General features: G+C 52.4%; 6 protein-coding genes across 6 annotated transcripts; 3 read left to right on the forward strand and 3 right to left on the reverse strand.

The window, feature by feature from the left end:
- Window positions 1-387: 387 nt before the first annotated feature.
- L3040_002692 (uncharacterized protein) lies at window positions 388-6,010 on the reverse strand (the record flags this gene model as incomplete). Its single annotated transcript, XM_007296360.1, has 6 exons — window positions 388-1,480; window positions 1,529-4,197; window positions 4,255-4,349; window positions 4,514-5,383; window positions 5,445-5,493; window positions 5,609-6,010. The coding sequence occupies 6 exons, from the start codon at window positions 6,008-6,010 to the stop codon at window positions 388-390; spliced, it is 5,178 nt and encodes a 1,725-aa protein (XP_007296422.1).
- Window positions 6,011-7,411: 1,401 nt separating this feature from the next.
- On the forward strand, window positions 7,412-8,993 carry L3040_002693 (uncharacterized protein; the record flags this gene model as incomplete). The annotated part of the gene is made up of 3 exons (XM_007296359.1): window positions 7,412-7,511; window positions 7,629-7,761; window positions 7,940-8,993. 3 exons carry the CDS (start codon window positions 7,412-7,414, stop codon window positions 8,991-8,993), a joined length of 1,287 nt encoding a protein of 428 aa, XP_007296421.1.
- Window positions 8,994-9,734: 741 nt separating this feature from the next.
- On the forward strand, window positions 9,735-11,001 carry L3040_002694 (uncharacterized protein; the record flags this gene model as incomplete). Its single annotated transcript, XM_007296358.1, has 3 exons — window positions 9,735-9,922; window positions 10,019-10,133; window positions 10,258-11,001. 3 exons carry the CDS (start codon window positions 9,735-9,737, stop codon window positions 10,999-11,001), a joined length of 1,047 nt encoding a protein of 348 aa, XP_007296420.1.
- Window positions 11,002-13,599: 2,598 nt separating this feature from the next.
- L3040_002695 (uncharacterized protein) lies at window positions 13,600-16,356 on the reverse strand (the record flags this gene model as incomplete). Its single annotated transcript, XM_007296357.1, has 3 exons — window positions 13,600-16,126; window positions 16,176-16,288; window positions 16,339-16,356. The coding sequence occupies 3 exons, from the start codon at window positions 16,354-16,356 to the stop codon at window positions 13,600-13,602; spliced, it is 2,658 nt and encodes an 885-aa protein (XP_007296419.1).
- Window positions 16,357-16,657: 301 nt separating this feature from the next.
- On the forward strand, window positions 16,658-18,029 carry L3040_002696 (uncharacterized protein; the record flags this gene model as incomplete). The annotated part of the gene is made up of 5 exons (XM_066155653.1): window positions 16,658-16,704; window positions 16,757-16,859; window positions 16,910-17,027; window positions 17,077-17,387; window positions 17,451-18,029. 5 exons carry the CDS (start codon window positions 16,658-16,660, stop codon window positions 18,027-18,029), a joined length of 1,158 nt encoding a protein of 385 aa, XP_066012631.1.
- Window positions 18,030-18,589: 560 nt separating this feature from the next.
- On the reverse strand, window positions 18,590-20,265 carry L3040_002697 (uncharacterized protein; the record flags this gene model as incomplete). Its single annotated transcript, XM_066155654.1, has 5 exons — window positions 18,590-18,773; window positions 18,933-19,498; window positions 19,581-19,863; window positions 19,913-20,032; window positions 20,087-20,265. 5 exons carry the CDS (start codon window positions 20,263-20,265, stop codon window positions 18,590-18,592), a joined length of 1,332 nt encoding a protein of 443 aa, XP_066012632.1.
- Between the last annotated feature and the right edge of the window lie 16 nt (window positions 20,266-20,281).

Here is a 20,281-nt window from a genome sequence, read left to right on the forward strand (position 1 = left end):
TATAGACTCCAGCCGAGTTGCCCCCGGCCCCGGCTCCGGCCCCGGCCCCTCCCCTCTCTCTTCCTGGCATCAGAATACTCCAGGCAATGCACTCATTCCACCGAGAAGTGCCAGAATCAGCAATGAATCGATCAAGACATCCATCTATCCACCAAAGCAGACAGTAAACCCATGCTCTCCACCCAGAAACGCGAAAGGATTAAGTAATACAAAGTACTTCGTACACAGCCAAGACACAGGATCCTAGGCTCATAGATGCGGGAAATGAAGAAGAAGCAAAAAAGGCAGCTGATACCCGGCCTTCAGTCACCTTTGCGCCGGTAGTCAGACAGTGACTCCATCCATGCCGCAAAACTCCGCCGTGGTATCTCGCACAGTAAGGAAGGATCAAGGACCATTAAGAAACATATCCATATCCTCATCCGCGTCCCAACTACCCGTCACTGCCTCCTTCTCCTTCTTCTCGTCCTTGGGGCCTCTCTCATCGCCATCTTCTTGATTCGTCAATTCGTCGAACATCCGCGACACACCCTGGCTACTACCCGCAAACGTTTCGCGCATCGGGCTTTCGTTGCCTGGAGCAGGACCTAACGCGACAGAGTCAAGTCTGCCGAAGGCCGCGTCGTTGAAGATACCGGATTGACGCTGCGGGCCACCGAAACCGGGGCTTTGCATGCCGCCGTGTAGGAAGGCGTGCGGTACGAAGGCCGGGGAGGCCGTGGAGGGCGGGCTCATGCTAAAGTGCGGATCTTGGATACCGGCGAAGCCACCGTAGTGCGTCGGATGAGCGTGGTCGTGAGCAGCTGAAATGCCTGAGATACCCGAGAGGATGGGCCCGCCATGGGGATGCATGGATGGTTGGGTGGGGAAGCTGTGCACAGTGGGTGTATCGGAGCCAGAGCGGCCAGGAGCAGGCTGCAGAGTTGGGGGCCGCGTTGACGGCTCGCTTGACTTGCGGGCCTTGATACTGTAGGCTTTGGTGCGGTATGCCGGGGGTAGTTGCTCGGGATCATCGACACCATGTTGAGCCATCAGCTTTTGTAGCTTTGTTGGGCGGGGCTTTCGGGTAGACTTGGAGACCTCGAGGACGGGCGGAGGTTCGGGCGCAACGGGGGACCACTTGTGAAGCTCTTGGCGGAAGAAGTTGGTCTCGAATGAGAGGAGAATCTCGGCGCCTTCAATCTTCCGCAGGTAGAAACGTTGAGTCTCGCATTCATCAGCGGTGGCCATCACAGGGTTACAGAACGGAGCCACATGGGATCGGAATTCTTGCGCGTTGTCGATGATCTTCATGAGGATTTCCTCTTCGTCAGGTTGAAATGGAAGGCCAGGAATCTCATCCTGCCAGGATTGCAGATCCTCAAGCTTTGGCCGGGCAGCGTCACGAGGGATTTTCACACGCCAGTCGCAGATGGGGCAGGTGTACTTTTCGTCGTCCTTGACCTTTCCGCGGGCGATCTTCAGACATTTACCGTGGTACCTAGTCTACATTAGTATTGTGCTAGTATCATAGCGATGGGGCTCTTACCATTCGTGACACAGCTCACACTCAATCATCATGCCAGCTTCGATGCGACGGCAGATGCAGAAGACCTCGCGGAATCTTGGATCCTCCCAGCTATGTAGCTTACCATCGACAGGACTCGGCTCCCGCGAAGCAGGCTCTGCGGGCATCCGAGGCTTATCCGCCTCGATGTCGAAGCAATCAACGTTTCTCTCCAGGACATACTCCATATGAGACTTGAGGATGTGCAACGGAGCATTGGCCTTTCCGAACAATTTCTTGCCCTTGCGCATCCAATCTTCATGACGCTTCTGTTCCTTCTCGAGATCAAGAGTGCCACTGGGCTTACTATTCAGCTCTGCCAGACGCTCCATGGTCTCACGAACCTCGGAGTACTTCGGACGTCTCGCAAAGTCTCCGTTGCGACTTCGCTCATAAAGGGATAAGATTTGTCGGTGAGCCTCACGCTGCTTGTTGAGAATTTGATCAACAGCAGCGAGCGTCTCTGGAGAAACAGGAAGTGCCGCGGCTTGAGCTTGAGCGGATAGAGCTTCGAGTTGAGGGTAGTGGACAATTTCGGCGTTTATGAGTTCCTTGGCCTTGGTTTCCCAAGCCATTCCTGCGTCACGTTGTTCTTTGTAATGATTGAGGTAGTCATTGTAGATGGGAACCTCGAGCCGCACACCCTCCTCAATTATATCGTGGACTTCCTTGAGGCTGAGCGGAATGCCACGGTGGGCCAATGCGCGATCATTCCACTTCATTTGCTGGACGATCTTGTCAAGCTCGTCAACTTCCCAAAGGTCGACGTTGAAGGAGCGGCCGAGCTCCAACAAGTCCTCGAAATCTTGAGTCTTACGCAGGATGACGTTCTTGGTTGCTTCTTGCGCATCCTTACGGAATCGCTTGATAGCATTAGCGCGGTCGGTCAATTGGGTGATCTCAGAGCATTCGAAACCCAGCCTTTTAGCTTGCTCGAGTAACTTGATGATATTCTCGACTTTACGGTATTCACGGTCGCGCTCCTCCATTTCAGCAGCCTTGCTACCCTTGCGCCAGGCCTTTTCGTTCTTCCGCCGATTTTGTTGCTTTCGAACAATGTAATTGGTTGCTTCATCGACCCATTCATTACAGCGCTCGACATAGGCCTTGAGCCCTGGCAAACGTTCCAACTCGTACGGAATCTTTTCGCCCTCGTGGACCAATGCGCGCATAGTCTTCAACGATGGCTTTGCGCCTTCTTCGAGAGCCTTATCGACCTTTGCTTCCCAGACTTCTGGCAATTGAGCCTTGTCTGCAACCTTGTGGTAGATAGCGTCCATAGCTTCCGCCGTGCGTCTGTAGTACAGAGTATGGTTGTTTCCAGCGTATCGTGCCTCCTCAGGTTGGTCGCAGCACTCGTAATTACCAGCATGGAGAATACACATGACCTTGCCGCTCCCGTTGCACCTGAATCTCGAAAGGTATGCATACGACTTGCAATACGTGCACATCATGTTTTCTTCAGAGACATCCTCTTCGTCAATCGTGAAGCCAACGTGACAACGAGGACCGGCGCCTTCGACCACATCTGTGACCACACAAGGAGCTTCGTGGTCCTCCCTGTGCTTGTCCATGAATTGTTTTCTTCGGGAGATTTCACGGTCTCGCATGCGCTCGAGGGCTGGCGCAAGCCACTTGGCCGTTGTGATTGTAACTCCACCAGTGGCAGCGCCTTCGGCGGCTGTCCACAGAAGCTCATCATGAGAGAAGCAAGGCTGCTTTCTGAATTCCTGCAATCGCTCAACACCAGCATCACCAGCTGGCTCCCAGTCGGTTGGCGCAAAGTTCACAGCTTCGTTAAAGTTGAAACCGTGATTGAATCCTGCATGATAGGCTTGGGGAAAAGTGATCACGAACTGGCCAGCTCTTTGGTCTAAGGCATAGCATCTGACGCCCGCCTTCTTCAATTGCTCGGGGGTAAGAAGAGTGACCAATTGGAAGAGCAGATCCGGTTGTGTCTCGAATAGCTCGGGGACCGCATCACGCATAGCTTGCTCGAACTTCTCGGCATCTTCCCCCGGAATCCCATACCAAGTTTTGGTTGACCCAAAATGCTGATAATTGGCCGAGTAGGCATAGTGGTCCTCGTTGTGCCAACAGAAGGTGGAGAAGATCATACCAACGTAGAGCCACGGTACGGTCATGCCCGAGATATCCGACTTGATATGTCTGAAAAGCGAGTCGGCATGGAGTGGCATAATGTTGAGGTTCCAAGGATCGGTAGAATAGGGGTCTTGGGGGTTCTTTTCGATCGTTGGAAACCCGCTTCCATGTGTAGTTGAGTGGATGTCAGCTCCATACTCTACCTCTACCGTCTCTTCCAAGCTAGCAACGAGACGCCAGAATTCTCGCTCGATGTCATCCTCGGTGACTGGTCTCGGGCAATTCAAGACGGGATCGAACGGCATCTTCTTGTGGAAGTAACCCTCCTTGAAGTCGGCGGCCTTCTCTTGGAACTGCTTCAGCGAGTAGATACCACCTTCTTCGAAACCGAACTGTCCATCGCCGACCAGGCATCTGGGGCAGTTCCAGTCGTAGTCCGGCTTCTGCGCAACCTGTGGATCAAGACAGTGCATGTGGTAGCCAAGGTCACACGAATCGCAGACCAGAAGATTTCCCAAGTCGTCGTTCTTTCCACAGTTTTCACATTTCTGAGTAATGTTTAGGATCTTATTTGGTAATGATATGGCAGTGTTAGATTCGCTTACCTCACCGGGAGCTGATGAGCCATGTTCGCCGGGTATTCGTGGGGGAGTTGGACGGAACAGCGTCATGTGAGATCCAGCCACAGTTGGCACTGCATCTGCACGGTTGACATTCGTTAGCAGGGTTGACATGGCCAATCGCAGACAAGAGATAATATCTTGGTGTGTGCATTGAGATGCAACCCTGACACCACATCGCCGAGGAGTATAATTCGGCACAATGCCACACCAAATAGCAGGGCAAACATCAGATCAGGCATACCTTTCTTCAGGCGCTTGCTACGTCTTCCTCCATTGTCACTGTCTTCAGGTGGCTGGCTGCTACCCTTTCCTCGGGAGTCTAAGCTGTCCACGCTCATTTGCCGCTTCAAAGCCGGGTTAGATCCCAAGCCATTAACGGGTCCAGTTACAACTGGCGCAGAGCTCAACGCAGAAGGACGGTATTCTGGAGTTCCCTTGGCTGATATCAGCGGGCTGTCAAATGATCGCCTGCCGGGAGTGAAATTGCTCTCTTCACGTTCTCTCCGGACGTTGACAGGTGCAAATGTCGTTGGAGCACTATTGACAGGTGTGAAGCCACCAGCGTTGACGGGAGTAAACCCCGAAGCCATCGGTTGCGGCGGGGCGGGTGCAGGAGAGTCCAGTCTGGGGATGCTCTTCAAGCCCTTCTCGAACTCTTCCTTCATCGATGCATTAAGTGCATCTGAGGCGCGAATGGCTGGTGATTCTGGTCGGAGACTGGAGGGTGTGTGATGGTGCGATTTCTTCATGGGCGAGCCGGCCGGGGAAGGGCTAAGAGGACCACCGTACTCATATTCCAGTTGTTGGTAGACACCAGGCTTCGCCAGTCGAAGGTACTGTTCGTATGGGTAGAGCCAGCGCTGGTACGAGTTTTTTAAAGAAGTCGACAGGGAAGACATGATCTTTCCGCTGTAGCCCAAGTCTCTTCCAATCTCGGCCCATTTCTTTAGCTTGCATACCTTCTCAAACCCACCTCTGGTCTCAACAGCCTTTTTCAATTTGTACAAATCTAGAGGCCGTTTGTCCACGCTGGGAAAGCGATTCAGGTTTGTGCCATGCTGCTTGTGGAATTTGGCCAGTTGATCGAGATATGTTATATTTGCGCGGGTGCCTGGTTTGGTAGATTAGGTCTACACTCTGTGGGAAGTCCAATGGTAGGCGGAGAAACTCACTTCCTTCGACGGAGTTCAGCTCTTGCTTTCTTGTACGGAAATGAAATCGCTGCGAATGTTCAGCATTTCCCCTTGAGTGAGGGAACTCAACACCCCAACAATCGCATAGATAGCGATCAAGGTCCACCGCTCAAAGATCTGCGGACCAACGTGGTGGTACATACCTCAGTGTCGATCGCAAAGTCGGGCTTCCACGAATCCGGCGGGATAATCTTGCAGATACCATACTGGCTCGCCTCTTCCGAGATCTGCTTCATATAGGCGAAAGGATCCTTGAATTCCTCCTCGGTTGGCCTGTATGTAGGAGCCTCCTGCAATTGATGTGGTCGAATCTTCTTGGTGGCCTCTCGGCTGGCCGTAGGTTGTCCCCTCCTCTCAACGCTGGTCAGATCCAGAGGGAGACTCTTCATCGCACTGAGCGGCAGCTGAGCGGCGGCAGGATTGACGGCTGCTGTGCCATTTGCGGCTTGCTTCATCCGACCTGATGGTGTATTACTTCCAGCCGCCGGGGAGGCAGTGCCCATGTTCGAGCTCGCAGCCGTCACGGTCGTCGGTACCTGCACCATGGTGGCAAGAAGTTTGGGGGGATGTTTCGTTGAATGCAGATTTTCGCAGAAGGAAAAATCTATGGTATCGACATCGAAGGTGTATCGTTTGACTAATGGTCGTGGCAGACCGAGAGGGATATGTTGGTTGAAGACTTGGGCCTTGTTCCCCTCGTAAATTGGGACCGACCAGCTGCCCACAAGGCCAAAGACAAGGAAGGAGATGAGATGCGCAACGTCAGATGTGGTCAGAACATCGTGATCTGGCGAGATGTGTGGTGATCGATCGAGTCAAAAATTCGGTCGGTCTGTTGGTTAGTTGGTTGGTTGGTTGGTTAGTTGGTTTGGTTTGGTCGGTCGGGTAGTTGGTCGGGTCGGTATCCCAAAGAGAGTGGTGGTCGATGATGTGCTATATCTGGGTATAGGTATCTATCGTAGCCCGGGTGGGAGGCGGGTGAGTAGGTAAAGGGTAGCATAACCGACATATTCGCTCTTACGGGCCTAGTTGGGCTGGCTAGCAGCAAAAGGCGGTGCCTCGACTCAGCCAAGCACCACATCCCTGCCAACGTCTGAATCGTGGGGAAGGGAAGGGGTGCAATTTTGGCATGGGCGGTTCTGCTCTGCAAATAGGTACAGACAGTACAGTGTGATATGGTATATAAATATACGTTGATATACCGGTACATACTCATCTATTCTACGACGATTGCGGGCCGCTGCGTGCGGTGTGTGGTCTGTACCTACATACAGATAGATACCGACCCCCTAGATGGATGGATTCTGGACTCTCCACGTGACCGGGTCGGTCGTGCAATTTCCAGATCGAGTTCGTGTTGGTGAGGAGGTCGGTCTCCTACAGTGAGTGCATTACCAAAAATCGTCGGTCTCGTCTGGGTTGGGCAATTCTGATGGAACGAGTGCTGCCCCACCCGGCGGACCAAAGAGATTGGCACTAGCCGATGGATGCACGAATCAGCGATGGGATGTCGTTGGAAAAGTGGGTCCCCCAGACGGCTCTCCTCATGCCACCGCCGGCCATCGGAACATCCGAGCTGAGCCGAGCAAATCATCACCATCCCATACCGGTACTTACCTTGGCCCGTTCTGCGGCTGAAAAGGAAAACACCACAAAAATGAATGACTCGGAATGAAGAGCAGTCGGGCATAATCATGAATCTATCTGCTTTCAGATTACGGATCAAAGAGATATAAAAAGAAGAATCCAACCAACAATTACGGTACGCACAGAGGGCAATGGATGTCAGTCATGCACTACTTCGTAACCAGCTACCGTAGCCCGGCCCCAGCCAGTGGCGGTTCATCACTCCACTCTACGCGGTAAAACGTGACCAAAACCAAATCAACCAACGCCACAACAACTTTAACTCCCCAGCATCCATCTCATCACAACCTCCAGTAGCGATGGCCATCGACCGCCCCATACCCGCATTTTACTGCTGCTACCTGCTGCGGTCCACCGTTCGCGGCAGCAGTGTCTATGTAGGCTCGACGCCAAACCCGGGTAAGGCCACCACCTTCTCTGGTCAAGAGCGGAAAGACACAGGCATATATGTGTGTGTATATATATATATACACACACACATATATATAAAGGAGGACGTACTGACAAGCATTGCAGTGAGGCGACTTCGCCAACATAATGGCGTTGCAAAGGGAGGTGCCGTGAGGACGAGCCGGCAGAGTTTGAGGCCGTGGGCGATGACTTGTATCGTTACCGGATTCCCCAGTCATATTGCTGCGCTGCAGTTTGAGTAAGTGGAAGTTGGTCCCCAACAATTCCATATCAGGTGATACTTATATGTAGTCAGTCACCTGATTGGTAATACCTGAGAGACTACCCGGTTCGATCTCAGCATAAGTAGCATGCTGGCTCATTTCTCATCCACACATCACTGCTTCCAGGTCACTTCTAACAAACATCACTCTTAGATGGGCCTGGCAAAACCCTCACATCACGCTACACATCCCCCCCTCTGCTCGCATCCAGCACGCCGCCGGCAGAAAGAAGTCCGGCCAGCCCAAGCGCCCCAAACACACCGTCGCATCCCTCTTGTCTAATCTACATCTCCTCCTGCGCGTCCCCTCTTTCGCTCGCTGGCCCCTCGAACTCCGCTTCCTCTGCCCAGACGTCTACAAATCCTGGCTGAGATGGTGCAAGGCGGCCTCCGAACCCGTCCATAAAACTTTGACCATAGTCACGGATTTCCCGCCAGAAGCAGCCGAGGAGGTGGAGAGCGAGGAGGACGAGGGTGGTGGGAAGAGAAGGAAGAAAAGCAAGGCAAGCTACGGGATCGAAGCCTTAGATGTGGAGTACGAAGATGTAAAACAACAGGTTGAGAAGGGGAAGTCGGTTATCGATTTTGAGCGTGAAGGCTCTTGCGCCTTGTGTAAGGAGGAGCTCGAGCACAGGGGAGGCGTATACGCGATCTGCCCGAGTCTCGACTGCGAAGCTGTGTCACACTTGACTTGCTTGAGCAGACATTTCCTGGGGGAGAGAGATGAAGAGGACGAGGTGCTATTGCCGATCAAAGGGACATGTCCAAGCTGCAAGGAGGATTTAAAGTGGGCGGATGTTGTTAAAGAGTTGACATTGAGGATGAGGGGACAGAAGGAGGTTGAAAAGTTGTTAAGAGTCAAGAGAGTCCGCAAGACGAAAGCCACGGCCTCGCAACCTTTTATCGAGTCAGAGGACGAAGACGATGATACTGACGACGAGATTAGCGAGCATGAACCCGATGAGGAATTAAGGGGGGTAAGTGGAATGCAAGCTGGCGCTAGTCGACCGGATACAGAAGTGGGAGATACTTGGCACGAAGTCGACGACTCGGAGGAATCCGACACTGGCTCCATCGCGAGCAATATCTCTCAAGGCCAAAGCCAAAGCCAAAGCCAGAAACCTACGTCTTATCAGGCGAATCAAGCTGGGACGCTGGGCACCGTCATTGAAGATAGCGAATGGGACGATGCAGACATCATCGAGTGAATGATAAGAACAAGGCGGTATTCTGTTTCACGTCGCGATTTTGGTTTGTCCTATTAATGTAGCGGCTTTATGTTAGGAGGCCCGCGAATGCGAAACTCGGAGTGAATAGAAGGTACGGAGTAAAGGCAGATGACAATCAGAACGCGGACATGCTAGGTATATATCACAGCGGCGACTCGGCGAAGGATTGCGGAACAGGCCAAATCATAGCGTTCCCCTGAACCAAAAACAGATATCGGCCCTGTATCAACGCGCCCGATTTGAAAGTCCGGTCACATGATTGTTACTGCAGGAATACAAAGTCCCGGATGAAACGGCACTTGCAACAACAAACCCATTGGCTTCACTCCAATCTCGAGTATTTTTTTTCATGTATTCTTGATACATACATGATATATTTTTTTTTTTTTTTTTGGTTTACACAGCTGCCCCAATCATCTACAACTCATCCCACCTTCCACCGGCCCCGGCTCTTCCGAGAGCTTGTCGTGCAGCGAATCCGGCTTCGGCGCTTACTATCGGATGGAGGGATCCAAGATCAAAAATCAAGTTCCTCTCGAACCCCTCGGTGGCATCTCCCCCACCTCCCAACTCTAGCCTATTTATATACACATCTATCCATTCGTACTATCCAAAATCAACAACACAGGCCAATCTCAAGCTAGAGAATCCACAGAAGGAAAAAGAAAGAGAAAAAAAAGAGAGAGAGAGAGAGTTCCTGCCAAAAAAAAAAAAAAAACAATGGCGCCAGTCACCCTCCCCGAGCCATTCGCTAGCATCCCGAAATCAGACTTCCTGTTCGGTCCGTCAGCAGTCCATCACCTGCCGAGAATATCAGAGGCCCTGGGGGGAAAGGTTGCCATCTGGGCGAAGAGAGAAGATTGCAATTCCGGAATCGCCTTTGGAGGAAACAAGACGAGGAAACTGGAGTTGGTTTCCCCATCTCCCCCCCCCACCCCACCTTTCAAAGGGCGGAGCTGGCCCAAGATGCACATTTCAGCATGGCTGACACGATTACATCCCAGATATCTGGTGCCCGAGGCTCTTGCGCAAGGATGTGATACTTTGATCAGTATCGGAGGAGTGCAAAGTAACCACACACGACAAGTGGCCGGCGTTGCGGCGAAGCTGGGTCTCAAGGTGAGTGGAGTCTCCGCCCTTCCATATGACTGCGTCTTTGGAATATATATATATATATATATATTTATTATATATATATTCCCCCGTAGATCATGCATACTGAATTTTGCACGGCTGCGGTTAGGCGAAACTGGTGCAAGAGCATTGGGTCGACTGGGCGGACCCCGGGTACGAGAAAGTCGGCAACATCCAGCTCTCCCGCCTGATGGGTGCCGCGCCCCGTCTGGACCCCTCGGAGTTCGGCATCGGCCACAAGCAGACGCTCGCGAACCTTACCAAGGAGGTCATCGAGGAAGGCGGGAAGCCGTACTACATCCCGGCCGGAGCTTCCGACCACCCTCTCGGAGGCCTTGGCTTTGCACGCTGGGCGTTCGAGGTTGCGGAGCAGGAGAAGGAGCTGGGGGTCTTCTTCGATACCGTGCTGGTGTGTGCCGTTACGGGCAGTACCTTCGCCGGTATGATCGCCGGATTCAAGCTTCTTGAGAAGAATGGGGCACCAAAGAGGCGGGTGATCGGCATTGACGCTTCTGCCAAGCCGAAAGAGACTCGTGATCAGGTCTTGCGGATCGCGAAGTTCACAGGTGTCAAGATTGGGTTGAAAGACGAGGATATCACTGAGAAGGATGTCGAGTTGGACGAGAGATATCACGATGGGTGCTACGGTATTCCCGGGGAGATGACCAAGAACGCCATGAAGTTTGGTGCTGAGACAGAAGGGTTCATCACTGACCCCGTGTATGAGGGGAAGAGTCTGGCGGGAATGATGGACATGGTGAAGAATGGCGACATCAAGGCTGGAAGCACCGTCTTGTATGCGCATCTGGGTGGACAGTTGGCATTGAACGCTTACTCGGGTCTGTTCGAATAGGGGTGCCAAGCGAGGAACAAAAGAGGCATCCAACTCTTCTTCAACCCATCATTCTCCTCGAGATATCGAAGACGCGTATGAGTTGAGGCTCCAAATATATTCTTTCGTGTCTCAGATACGCCAAGCAGGATAAGGTTCGAGTGAAGCTCAGCAAGTCTCGGTCGGAGAGCGGCATCTTGGTACTGTATCGGCCCGAAATCATCGGCTTTTGCTACATGCAACAAAACTGCAGCGAAAAGCTTGTTGTACGCAGCATCTCAAGTCTTTAGATGAAACAGAAACTGACGTCGACGTCTGCTCGTGGTAAAGAGAGTACCATCTGGGAAATCTGGCGTGAATTGATCAAGTGATGAAGGTTTTAGTCTCGATATCAAAACACGAATTTTTCAAAATGAAAACAGCTGACAGGAATCATGAAGCAACAAAACAAAGACGCCTGAACTTGATGATAAAAGTAAAAATAGCTCCGATGGACCTCCTATTCGCGATATCTTGGCACCTCGCCCGAAATCGCCGGGGGGGGGGGGGGGGGCATTTAGGGGGTGGACCTGAACTAGTGCTTTCCCTTCTTGAGAGCGCAAATTAGTCTGCATTCAACGAATAGAAAAAAGAAAAAAACTGATTGGGTCTCTGGACCTTAGATGGAATGAGGTACAACGCCAACACTAGGCTTAACACCAGGAAGGCCATCGGGCACCCGTATGTGCCGATTTGAATTTGACAGAGCACTATAGCTTACCGAAGATGACATGCCCAAAATAAAGAGAAAGAGGCGCAACATCTTGCAGCTGGAGGGCCCAAAAGATTCGGTCCGGAAGCACTCACGGAATGGAAGGGAATGTTGCTCATATACTTCTGGCAACAACAACAGCAACAATCAGCGAGGCCGACGAGAAGAGACGTCGAGAGCCCTCCTCGTCACACACTCCTGATGCTTAAAAACCTGGTTCGCTTGTTCCGCCTTGATGAATTCGTCCACTCCTGTTTCGAAAAACGGTGGGTGTCGGTCACTTCGTTCCGCTGCGGCAGCCGCGCGCATAAATCGACTGCGAAGGGGAACCTGTTGGCCTTTCGTCGCGGAACTGCATCGATCCCGTCCCGTCGAGGGAATATGTTGGATGAAGGCCGAGAGTCCTTCAAGTGCTCTGACGCCGCCGGGTAGAATAACGTTCTACGACAATTCGATCACGTTCCTTGAGTGAACGGTCGTGGAGAAAACGTTTGTTGGTATGGGAGAGGCATCCCAGAGAACGAGGAGCTAGGGTGTAACAGCAGGGATGGGCTGCGGTATGGAGGAGGCGAAGTTAGAGAGTGGTACGGTACCGCTACACACCAGCGCAATGCAAATGGGGAGGGAACAGGAGGTGCACGTGACATGGCGGTTTTTCTGCCGCTGCCCACCATGCGATTTGAGATAGAGGGAATTCGTTGAGAAAGCATTCTAACCAAGATCTAATCTAGTATGTTTGGTCTGGGTGGTCAAATTGTTGTGCAATATTGTTATCCAGCAACGGCTATAGTTGTGATCACGTTGCCCGCTTGAGTAATATTTTTTGCTGTACTAATATTCAATTTGCCTGCGGGTCTGTATCAAACAAATAGCGTCTGTGGTTTAGTGGTAAAATCCATCGTTGCCAGTTCTGAGCGATCAGAAAGCAGCTTCGATGGGCCCCGGGTTCGATTCCCGGCGGACGCAAACAATGAGGTGGTTGACTACAGACATCTCATTTTGCTGTGCGTATAAATGATCTTTTTTTGTGTATTTTGAGCGAGGTTAATTAACAACCCGGAGGTTTTTTTTTTTTTCCTTCAATTTATTGGATATGTATCAATTGCGCATCTAGTACGAAACTTGTTGGACTGGATAAAGCCATTTTTCCTCACGATCAGTATGACAGGCTACACAGATTCGTTAAGAGCAACAGCGCCAAGGGGCTTCGCATCAGCGAATCCCCGTCTACACCCAGAGCCATATCAGCACGGAAGGGTTGACAACTTCGGATAGGCCAGCCAGGAGTCATCGGAGACATCACAGCACCCCTCCCGCCCGCTCGCCTTGTGAAGCTGAGATGGCTGGTGGTGGGGTGGGCGGCGGCGGCGTCGTAGCAGGCAGGAGCCGCTCTGGGGCTACTGTGGTGCACCTCAGTCTTTGATGACGGGCCTTTGGCTTTCAGAACAGGGCTACCGTTCGTCATGTTAGCTAGCTACTTGATTCCTGTAGTGCTTGCTGATTGTGACGCCTCGTGTTTTCTTCAATGGCGGCCCGTTCTGAAGTGTGATGGTTGATCCTCGCCTGGTTTTCTTGGGGAGTCGGTGTTTTTGAGTGGCCAGTATACCAGAATACTGTATCGCTGTGTCGCTTGAGTCTGTCCGAGATTTCCGTGTGCTGCTTCGTCGTTGGGAGAAGTGCCAGTATCGTTATTCTGTTCGCGTTTCAAGTCTGCACACCAAGACCTTATACAGCCTTGCAGAAACGTTTCGCGTCTGTGTCTTTTCAGTTCGTGTCTTTTAGTTATTGGCCGGTTTTTCTCGTCCAGTCAATAGTTACTTGTTGTACAGGAAATCAAAACTCGCGATTATTGACAGCATTTGCATTCCCTAATCTAATCCAATCCATTCTACATCCTCCTCCGCATTCACCATCTCAGCGTCTCCGTCCATAATCCGCATCTGAGCCTCCTCTCCCTCAACGGGCTTCTGAGACAGATGAAACTCCACCGTGTACCGACTCTCCTCGAAAGCCTTGAAAGCCTCCTGCTGGAACTTTCTCAGACTGCGATCAATCACCCTCAACTCCGCATCCAGCATCACCCGATTGTCCTTGATCCACCGCCCGTGTGCGTCGACGATGGCCTCGACCCACACTTTGCAGATCTGCGTGTGTATGGTCTCTTCGGATTGCTTGGCTACGAGTCGCAGCAAGCGCTGGAGGTAGACGACGGGGATCTCTTTGGCAACGAGGGAGATATCCTCGTAGGGGATTCTCTGGAAGACTTTGCGGAGGAGGAACTGCTCGTTGAGACGGAATGCCATGACCAGTGCCTTTAGGTAATCTTTCTCGCCTTCGAGGACGCTGAGGGTTGCGGCTGGAGTAACTTCGATATCGAGATCGATTGGGTCGAACAGCGGCGCTGTGTCAAGACTGTAGATGAGCAGGCCTTCCGTAGAGGCTGCGCAGAACGATCGGCCTGTAGGTGAGAAGTCCACGTCCGTGACGCGAACTTCAGGCATACGCTTTCGCACTGATGGGTCGCCGCCTCGTGTTGATCCAGGGAGTGTCCTATCGATGCGGTCTTCGAGGTCGGATGCTTCGCCTTGCTCATCTATGAGGCCGAGGGGCCCGGCCTCGGTCATGAGCTTGCTATTGAGGAATTCTTGGGTACCGGATAGGGAGAGGTTAATGCTGACGGTGAACTTCTTCAGGAGTACGAGCGAGGCAACAGAGTACAGACAGATGTATTTGCTGTTACCGCCGGCTAGAACACATTGCCCGTCGGCGCTATATTTGATGCTGCTGAAACTCTTGGTGCCGGCTGCATTGGCTGCCGTGCGGCGGTCGGTGAGTTTGCGGCCTCCCGAGATATCTCTCCTGCCGTCAACTCCGGATTTTTGTTGCGCTTCGGCAACGTTCCAGAATGTAAGTTGACCATCTAGCGTCGATACTGCGAGTTCCAGGGAATCCGGTCGGAACGCTACGTCGAGTACATCAGCTTGGAGCTGTAAATGCTCGCTGGTTTGTGTTCGGTCGAAAATTGACCATATTCTAACGGTATGGTCCCAGCTTCCACTGACAACATTGCCACCATTGGGTGCAAAAGCCAAGGTTGAGACCGGACCCTCGTGGCCGGATAATCGATCCAATAGCTGTCCGGTTTGGACACTCCAAATATGGATATCGAAAGAGTCCAGGGATCCTGCGCACACCACTTCACCGCTGGGATCAACGGCAAGGCAGGAGAAGGACAGTCGGGTCGGCGCCGTAAAGGTTTTGAAACACCTGTAGCGTACCAGATCCCATGCCCTGACCGATCCATCCAGACTTGCTGTAAATAGAACATTTCCCCGTTTCGCAAACTCACAACCAGTCACGCCACTGGTATGTTCTGTGAAAGTTGCTATCGAGAACCCGGAATTGACATCCCAGATTTTGATCTTTCCATCGTCTGCAGCCGTCACAATTCGCTGCCCGTCTGGCGAGTATACCAAGGCATTCATCGAATCGAAGTGTCCCTGTTGCTTCAATATCTGGTTCTCCGATTCCCATTCCCAGACAAGCAATTGGCCCAGTTTCGAAGCACCAAATGCCAGCCACTCGCCCGACTTGTTTATCGTGACAAAATCAATATCGTTCTGTGAGATGCTGAGACTGTGTATCATATTAAATTCCGGCATTTCATAGAGACCGAATATTCCGTTGGAGAATCCGGCCACCAGAAGATTTCTCTCGGGGTGAAATACCACGCAGGTCACTTTCGCGTTATGTTGCAGGAAGAAATGCTTCTTGGTTATCCGCCACCTTGCATGCAAATCGGTGTCCACATCCTCGTCTTCCGAATCTGGCTCCGGCGCGTGGGGGCTCGGTAGGTACTTCCGCTCAAATACAGCTCCGTCTTTGCTGATCGTGTATATTGTTTCCTGGTCCTTGGAAAAATATGCTCCTGCTACCCCTTCCCTGTGTCCACCCAATACTGTCTTGGCAGACACATCCTCCGCTTCCAAACTCCAAATCCTAGCTGTCAAGTCCTTGGAGGAGCTGAGAAAGAAGCGCGAATCGCCAGACCACTCGATAGCTCGGACAACATCTGAGTGACCTGCATACCTCCTATGCAGCACGAACGGCGCAAAGTCCAGCTCCCCGTCCGCATTCTGGTCGGGTGTTGACGGTGTATGCCATACTTCGACATGCCTTTCGAGTCCTACGGCGAAATATCGTCCAGAGGGCGAAAATGCCAACGAAGATACCGCAGACTTGAAGGTAAAGTGGTACAGGATGATTTTTCGTTGAACGTGTGTCAAGATGCCTCGTCCATCTTGGTCGATCGAGAGCAGGAGGTTACCCCGCGGTGTGAGGCCCAGGCGCGCAATGTTTTTCCGATGCGCAAATGGCAGAGTATGTGATTTATTGCTGTAGATGCATTAGTACTTGGGAGTTCGAAGATAGGGTGGGCGCGGACTTGACCAAATCGAAAACAGTTACTCGATTTCCAACGGGGGAGAAGAGAAGCGTTCCATCAGGACTGAACAGCAGGTTGCCCTGGCTATACACAGTCCCTAGCAGATTGGAGAACTAAGTTACAATCAGCAAAATAACTGGAATACTTTCGCAATATCTCGCACCTTGAACTCCGTCTTCATTGTCACCGCTGAATGGGCATTATGGATGTTGATTGATGCCGAATGCTGGCGTATTTTTTTTATCGCTATCGTCAGGGTAAATTTTAGCGGTAAAGGACGGCAGAACTTGTATCTGTGGACTAGCATGGCGCTACTAGGCTTTCGTACAGGTCCACTGGGTTGCTTCAGGGAATTCAGGGGGAGTCGAAATTGTCCATCAACACCGACACTATCTCCTCCACCTTCCTCCACCCGACTCCTCCTCCTCGATACCCACGAACCCCAACGCCGAAAATCCAAACCACCGGCCTCCTCGTAAACAATGGCGCCCCCATCTACTGAAAGCGCATCTCCGATTGGAATCGCAAAGTAAGTGTACACCTATCCGCCGCGGATCCTGCTCTTAACAATACACACACAGCCTTCCTAATCAGCGTCACAAAATCGTCGCCAAACGTGGAGCTGCTTTCACTCTTATGGTCGCCGGCGAGTCTGGTCTTGGAAAATCAACATGGATTAACACAGCACGTTCAACCCCCCTCTTGCATCTTTCACGCTGCTAAAACCCTAGAAGCTGTTTTCCACCACGATCAAAAACTACGCAGATCACAAGCGGAGACACGCGAAGCAAGTGGACAAGACCGTCGAGATTGAGATTACAAAGGCTGAGCTCGAAGAGAAGTTCTTCAAAGGTATGCGCCGCGGGTACGATAGCTACTGCCAATCACTGACAACCCTCAGTCCGTTTGACCGTTATCGACACTCCAGGCTTTGGTGACTACGTTAACAATCGCGACTCTTGGATGCCTATTATCGAATTCCTAGATGACCAGCATGAGTCCTACATGTTGCAAGAGCAACAACCCCGCCGTGTCGATAAGATTGATCTCCGAGTTCACGCATGCCTATACTTCATCAGACCGACCGGACACACCCTGAAGCCGTTAGACATTGAGGTTATGAAGAGATTGAGCTCCAGAGTCAACTTGATCCCTGTTGTCGCAAAAGCGGATACGCTTAGCCCTATTGACTTGGCCCGCTTCAAGCAAAGAGTATGTGCTCCAATGGGTTAGTAGCCTTCGTTCTGATGCTTAAGACTGATTTATTTGCTACAGATCCGCGCTGTTATTGAAGCACAAGGAATCAAGATTTACACACCTCCCATCGAAGAGGACGATGAAGCCGCCGCCCAACACGCCCGTAGTCTCATGGCCGCTATGCCTTTCGCTGTCATCGGCTCCGAGAAAGACGTCAAGACCTCCGACGGCCGTATCGTCAAAGGCCGCCAATACTCTTGGGGAGTCGCCGAAGTTGAGAACGAGGACCACTGTGACTTCAAGAAGCTGCGCTCGATTCTCATCCGCACGCATATGCTGGACCTAATCCACACCACCGAGGAAGCCCACTACGAAGCCTACCGGGCCCAGCAGATGGAGACGCGCAAGTTCGGCGAGGCCCGCCCCCGCAAGCTCGACAACCCGAAGTTCAAGGAGGAGGAGGAGAGCCTGCGCAAGCGCTTCACGGAGCAGGTCAAGATCGAGGAGCACCGCTTCAGACAGTGGGAGCAGAAGCTGATCAGTGAGCGTGATCGCCTGAATAAGGATTTGGAGAGTACGCACGCGGCGATCAAGTCGTTGGAGGGCGAGCTGGAGCAGATGCAGGGAAGCGCTGTTCGATCCCACGGTCGTCGCTAGGATACTGGTCGAGGTGATAGGCAATAATACCATGCATGGCGTCTGATTCGAAGGAGTTATTTCTATGGGCTTCAGCAAAATGGATGGACGGGCCTGGGAAGGATGTACGTTGAGTGTGGTGAGCAGGTCATGTAATACACGCTTTTACTTCCTCGCTGCTGGTATTCATTGGGACAGAAAGTAGCTTAATTCCAAAATAGCTGGTAGCTGGTAGCTGGCCAGTCAATGGGGGGCTTCTTCCCCTACTTTTTAAACTAGGTTCGGCCACGATGTAATTCATGCTTCTCCCTCAAGTGTACGTGGATTGCTGTTTCACTTGACATAAACTGCGTGAATGTTTCCTTGTTGTAACGTTCCTTCCCTGGATGGCTCCACCAGACCTTACCATCAGCTTCAACCATGCATCAAACACAGCCAGCTGCTCAGAGAGCAAACGATCAACCCTACCTTCACGACGCGTGATATAAACACTTATACTTTCTTCCTAGAGGCTGAACTTGAAAACAAACAGCCGGCCGGGTATCTATCTCGAATGACCATTCAAAAAGGCTAGCAAAGAACTACACGGCATCCATACTCGCCCGCATGGTCAGCTGCTCGTTCTTGTTCCCCAACTTGCTAATCTGCAGGAAGGCGTCGGTGCCGTATCCCTCCAGACTATGCACCTCCAACTGGCCGGCCCAGTACTCGGCGTAGACCCTGCTTAGCGGCAGGCCCATGCCCAGGCGCAGGTTTGGAGGGCGGCTGCTTAATGAGCTTAGGGAATTATCATGGCCAGATATGGGTCGAGGGGGCTCTTCCGTTTTCTGCTGTTTGGTTTGGGAGGGTGGAGCAGAGGAAGGGGGAGGAGGAAAAGAAGAAGAAGAAGAGGAAGAAGAAGAAGAAGAGAGGGGAGGTTCCGACGAGACGCGCAGCTCCTGCAGCGTCGCCGCCATCTTCGGCACGCCTTTCAGGTTCTCCAGCCGCTGCGACGACCGCGGCCCTTTACTGAAGCTCCACAGATGCGGCAGGATCTCTTTCGGGATCCCGCCTCCCTGATCGCTCACCCGGATGATCACATGCTGGGGCGCCTCACAAACTGTGACTTCGATCGGCGGGGGCTTGTTGTCGATCCAGCTTTTCGGGTGGTGCTTTGCTCGCTCGACAGTCGCTTGCATGCTGTTGCGGAGGAGCTCGCCGATAATGTACTCTAGGTGCGAGAGGATGTAGGGAAAAGTGGCGGTTAGGTGGCCGGTGAGGTTTATGGGGGGGAGGGGGGTCGAGGAGCCGTAAGTGGAGGCGCAAAGGAAGCGGGTGGCCGAGAAGCAGCGGGAGACTACTTCCGCTGCGGAGCATTTGAGGAAGACTTCGCCGACAAAGTCGGTTTGGGTGGTGGTTGTGGGCGTGGGAGAGTCGGGGAAGTGCCAGGGAGAGTGGAAGGTTTCGGTTAGGGCGAGGTGCTGCTCTGCTATGACCCGGCGGGAGATGCGCTTGGTCACTTGTCAGCTTGGTTACCCCCCAATACAATGAAGGAGGCCAATAAGTGAGAGGTGGGAGGGGAAGGGTATTTACGGAGCGTAAGATGGTATTCATGAACTTATCCATCTCCTCCGGCCTCATCAAGTCTCTGCATTCCAAGACGCCCATAGCCAGTTTCGGGATCACAGTCAAGTGTTCTTGAAGAGTCTGGCTGATCGTCTTGCAGAACTTCTCGTTGTCTTCCAGGGTCTTGATCTCGCGGACGCGGCGAAGCGATTCAAAGGCTTTGTAGTAGAGCTCGTAGACTTGGCTGACGTGCGGGTTTGTCACCACGACGTAGGGGAGTGTTTGCATGTCTCTGATCCGGTGGGCCAGCCTGTTCCTCTTAGCTGTTGTTATCGAATGTAGGATTGGGGGGGAGATACCGAGTGGGCAGCTCTGTTCGTACATAGTTCGCAGAGCTTAGAAGCCGAGCCTCAGTAAGAGAACGGCCGAAGACCATAAGCTGTCGAAGACTTATTGGTCTTGCCTCCTTTCCTACCCATCTAGGAATTCCTATCAGCAAATCACTCCTCGACTCTAGGTGAGAAAAAGCTCACTCGTCTAAAGGCGACGCCGGTCTCCACGGCGGCACATTGTGCAACCTCGCTTGTGCTGTAATCATCGAGCGGTATTGCTTGTGCTGGTGCTGGTGCTGGTGCTGGCGCTTGTCCCATGCGGCTATCCTCGTCGTCAACCTGACGGTCTGGGGCCCATATTGCGACCAGGATCGCAGCATGCTGGCGGTTCCATGT

This window comes from Drepanopeziza brunnea, assembly GCF_022702325.1.
Source record: "Drepanopeziza brunnea f. sp. 'multigermtubi' strain 214-2 chromosome Unknown ctg3, whole genome shotgun sequence".
Lineage (NCBI taxonomy): Eukaryota > Fungi > Ascomycota > Leotiomycetes > Helotiales > Drepanopezizaceae > Drepanopeziza > Drepanopeziza brunnea.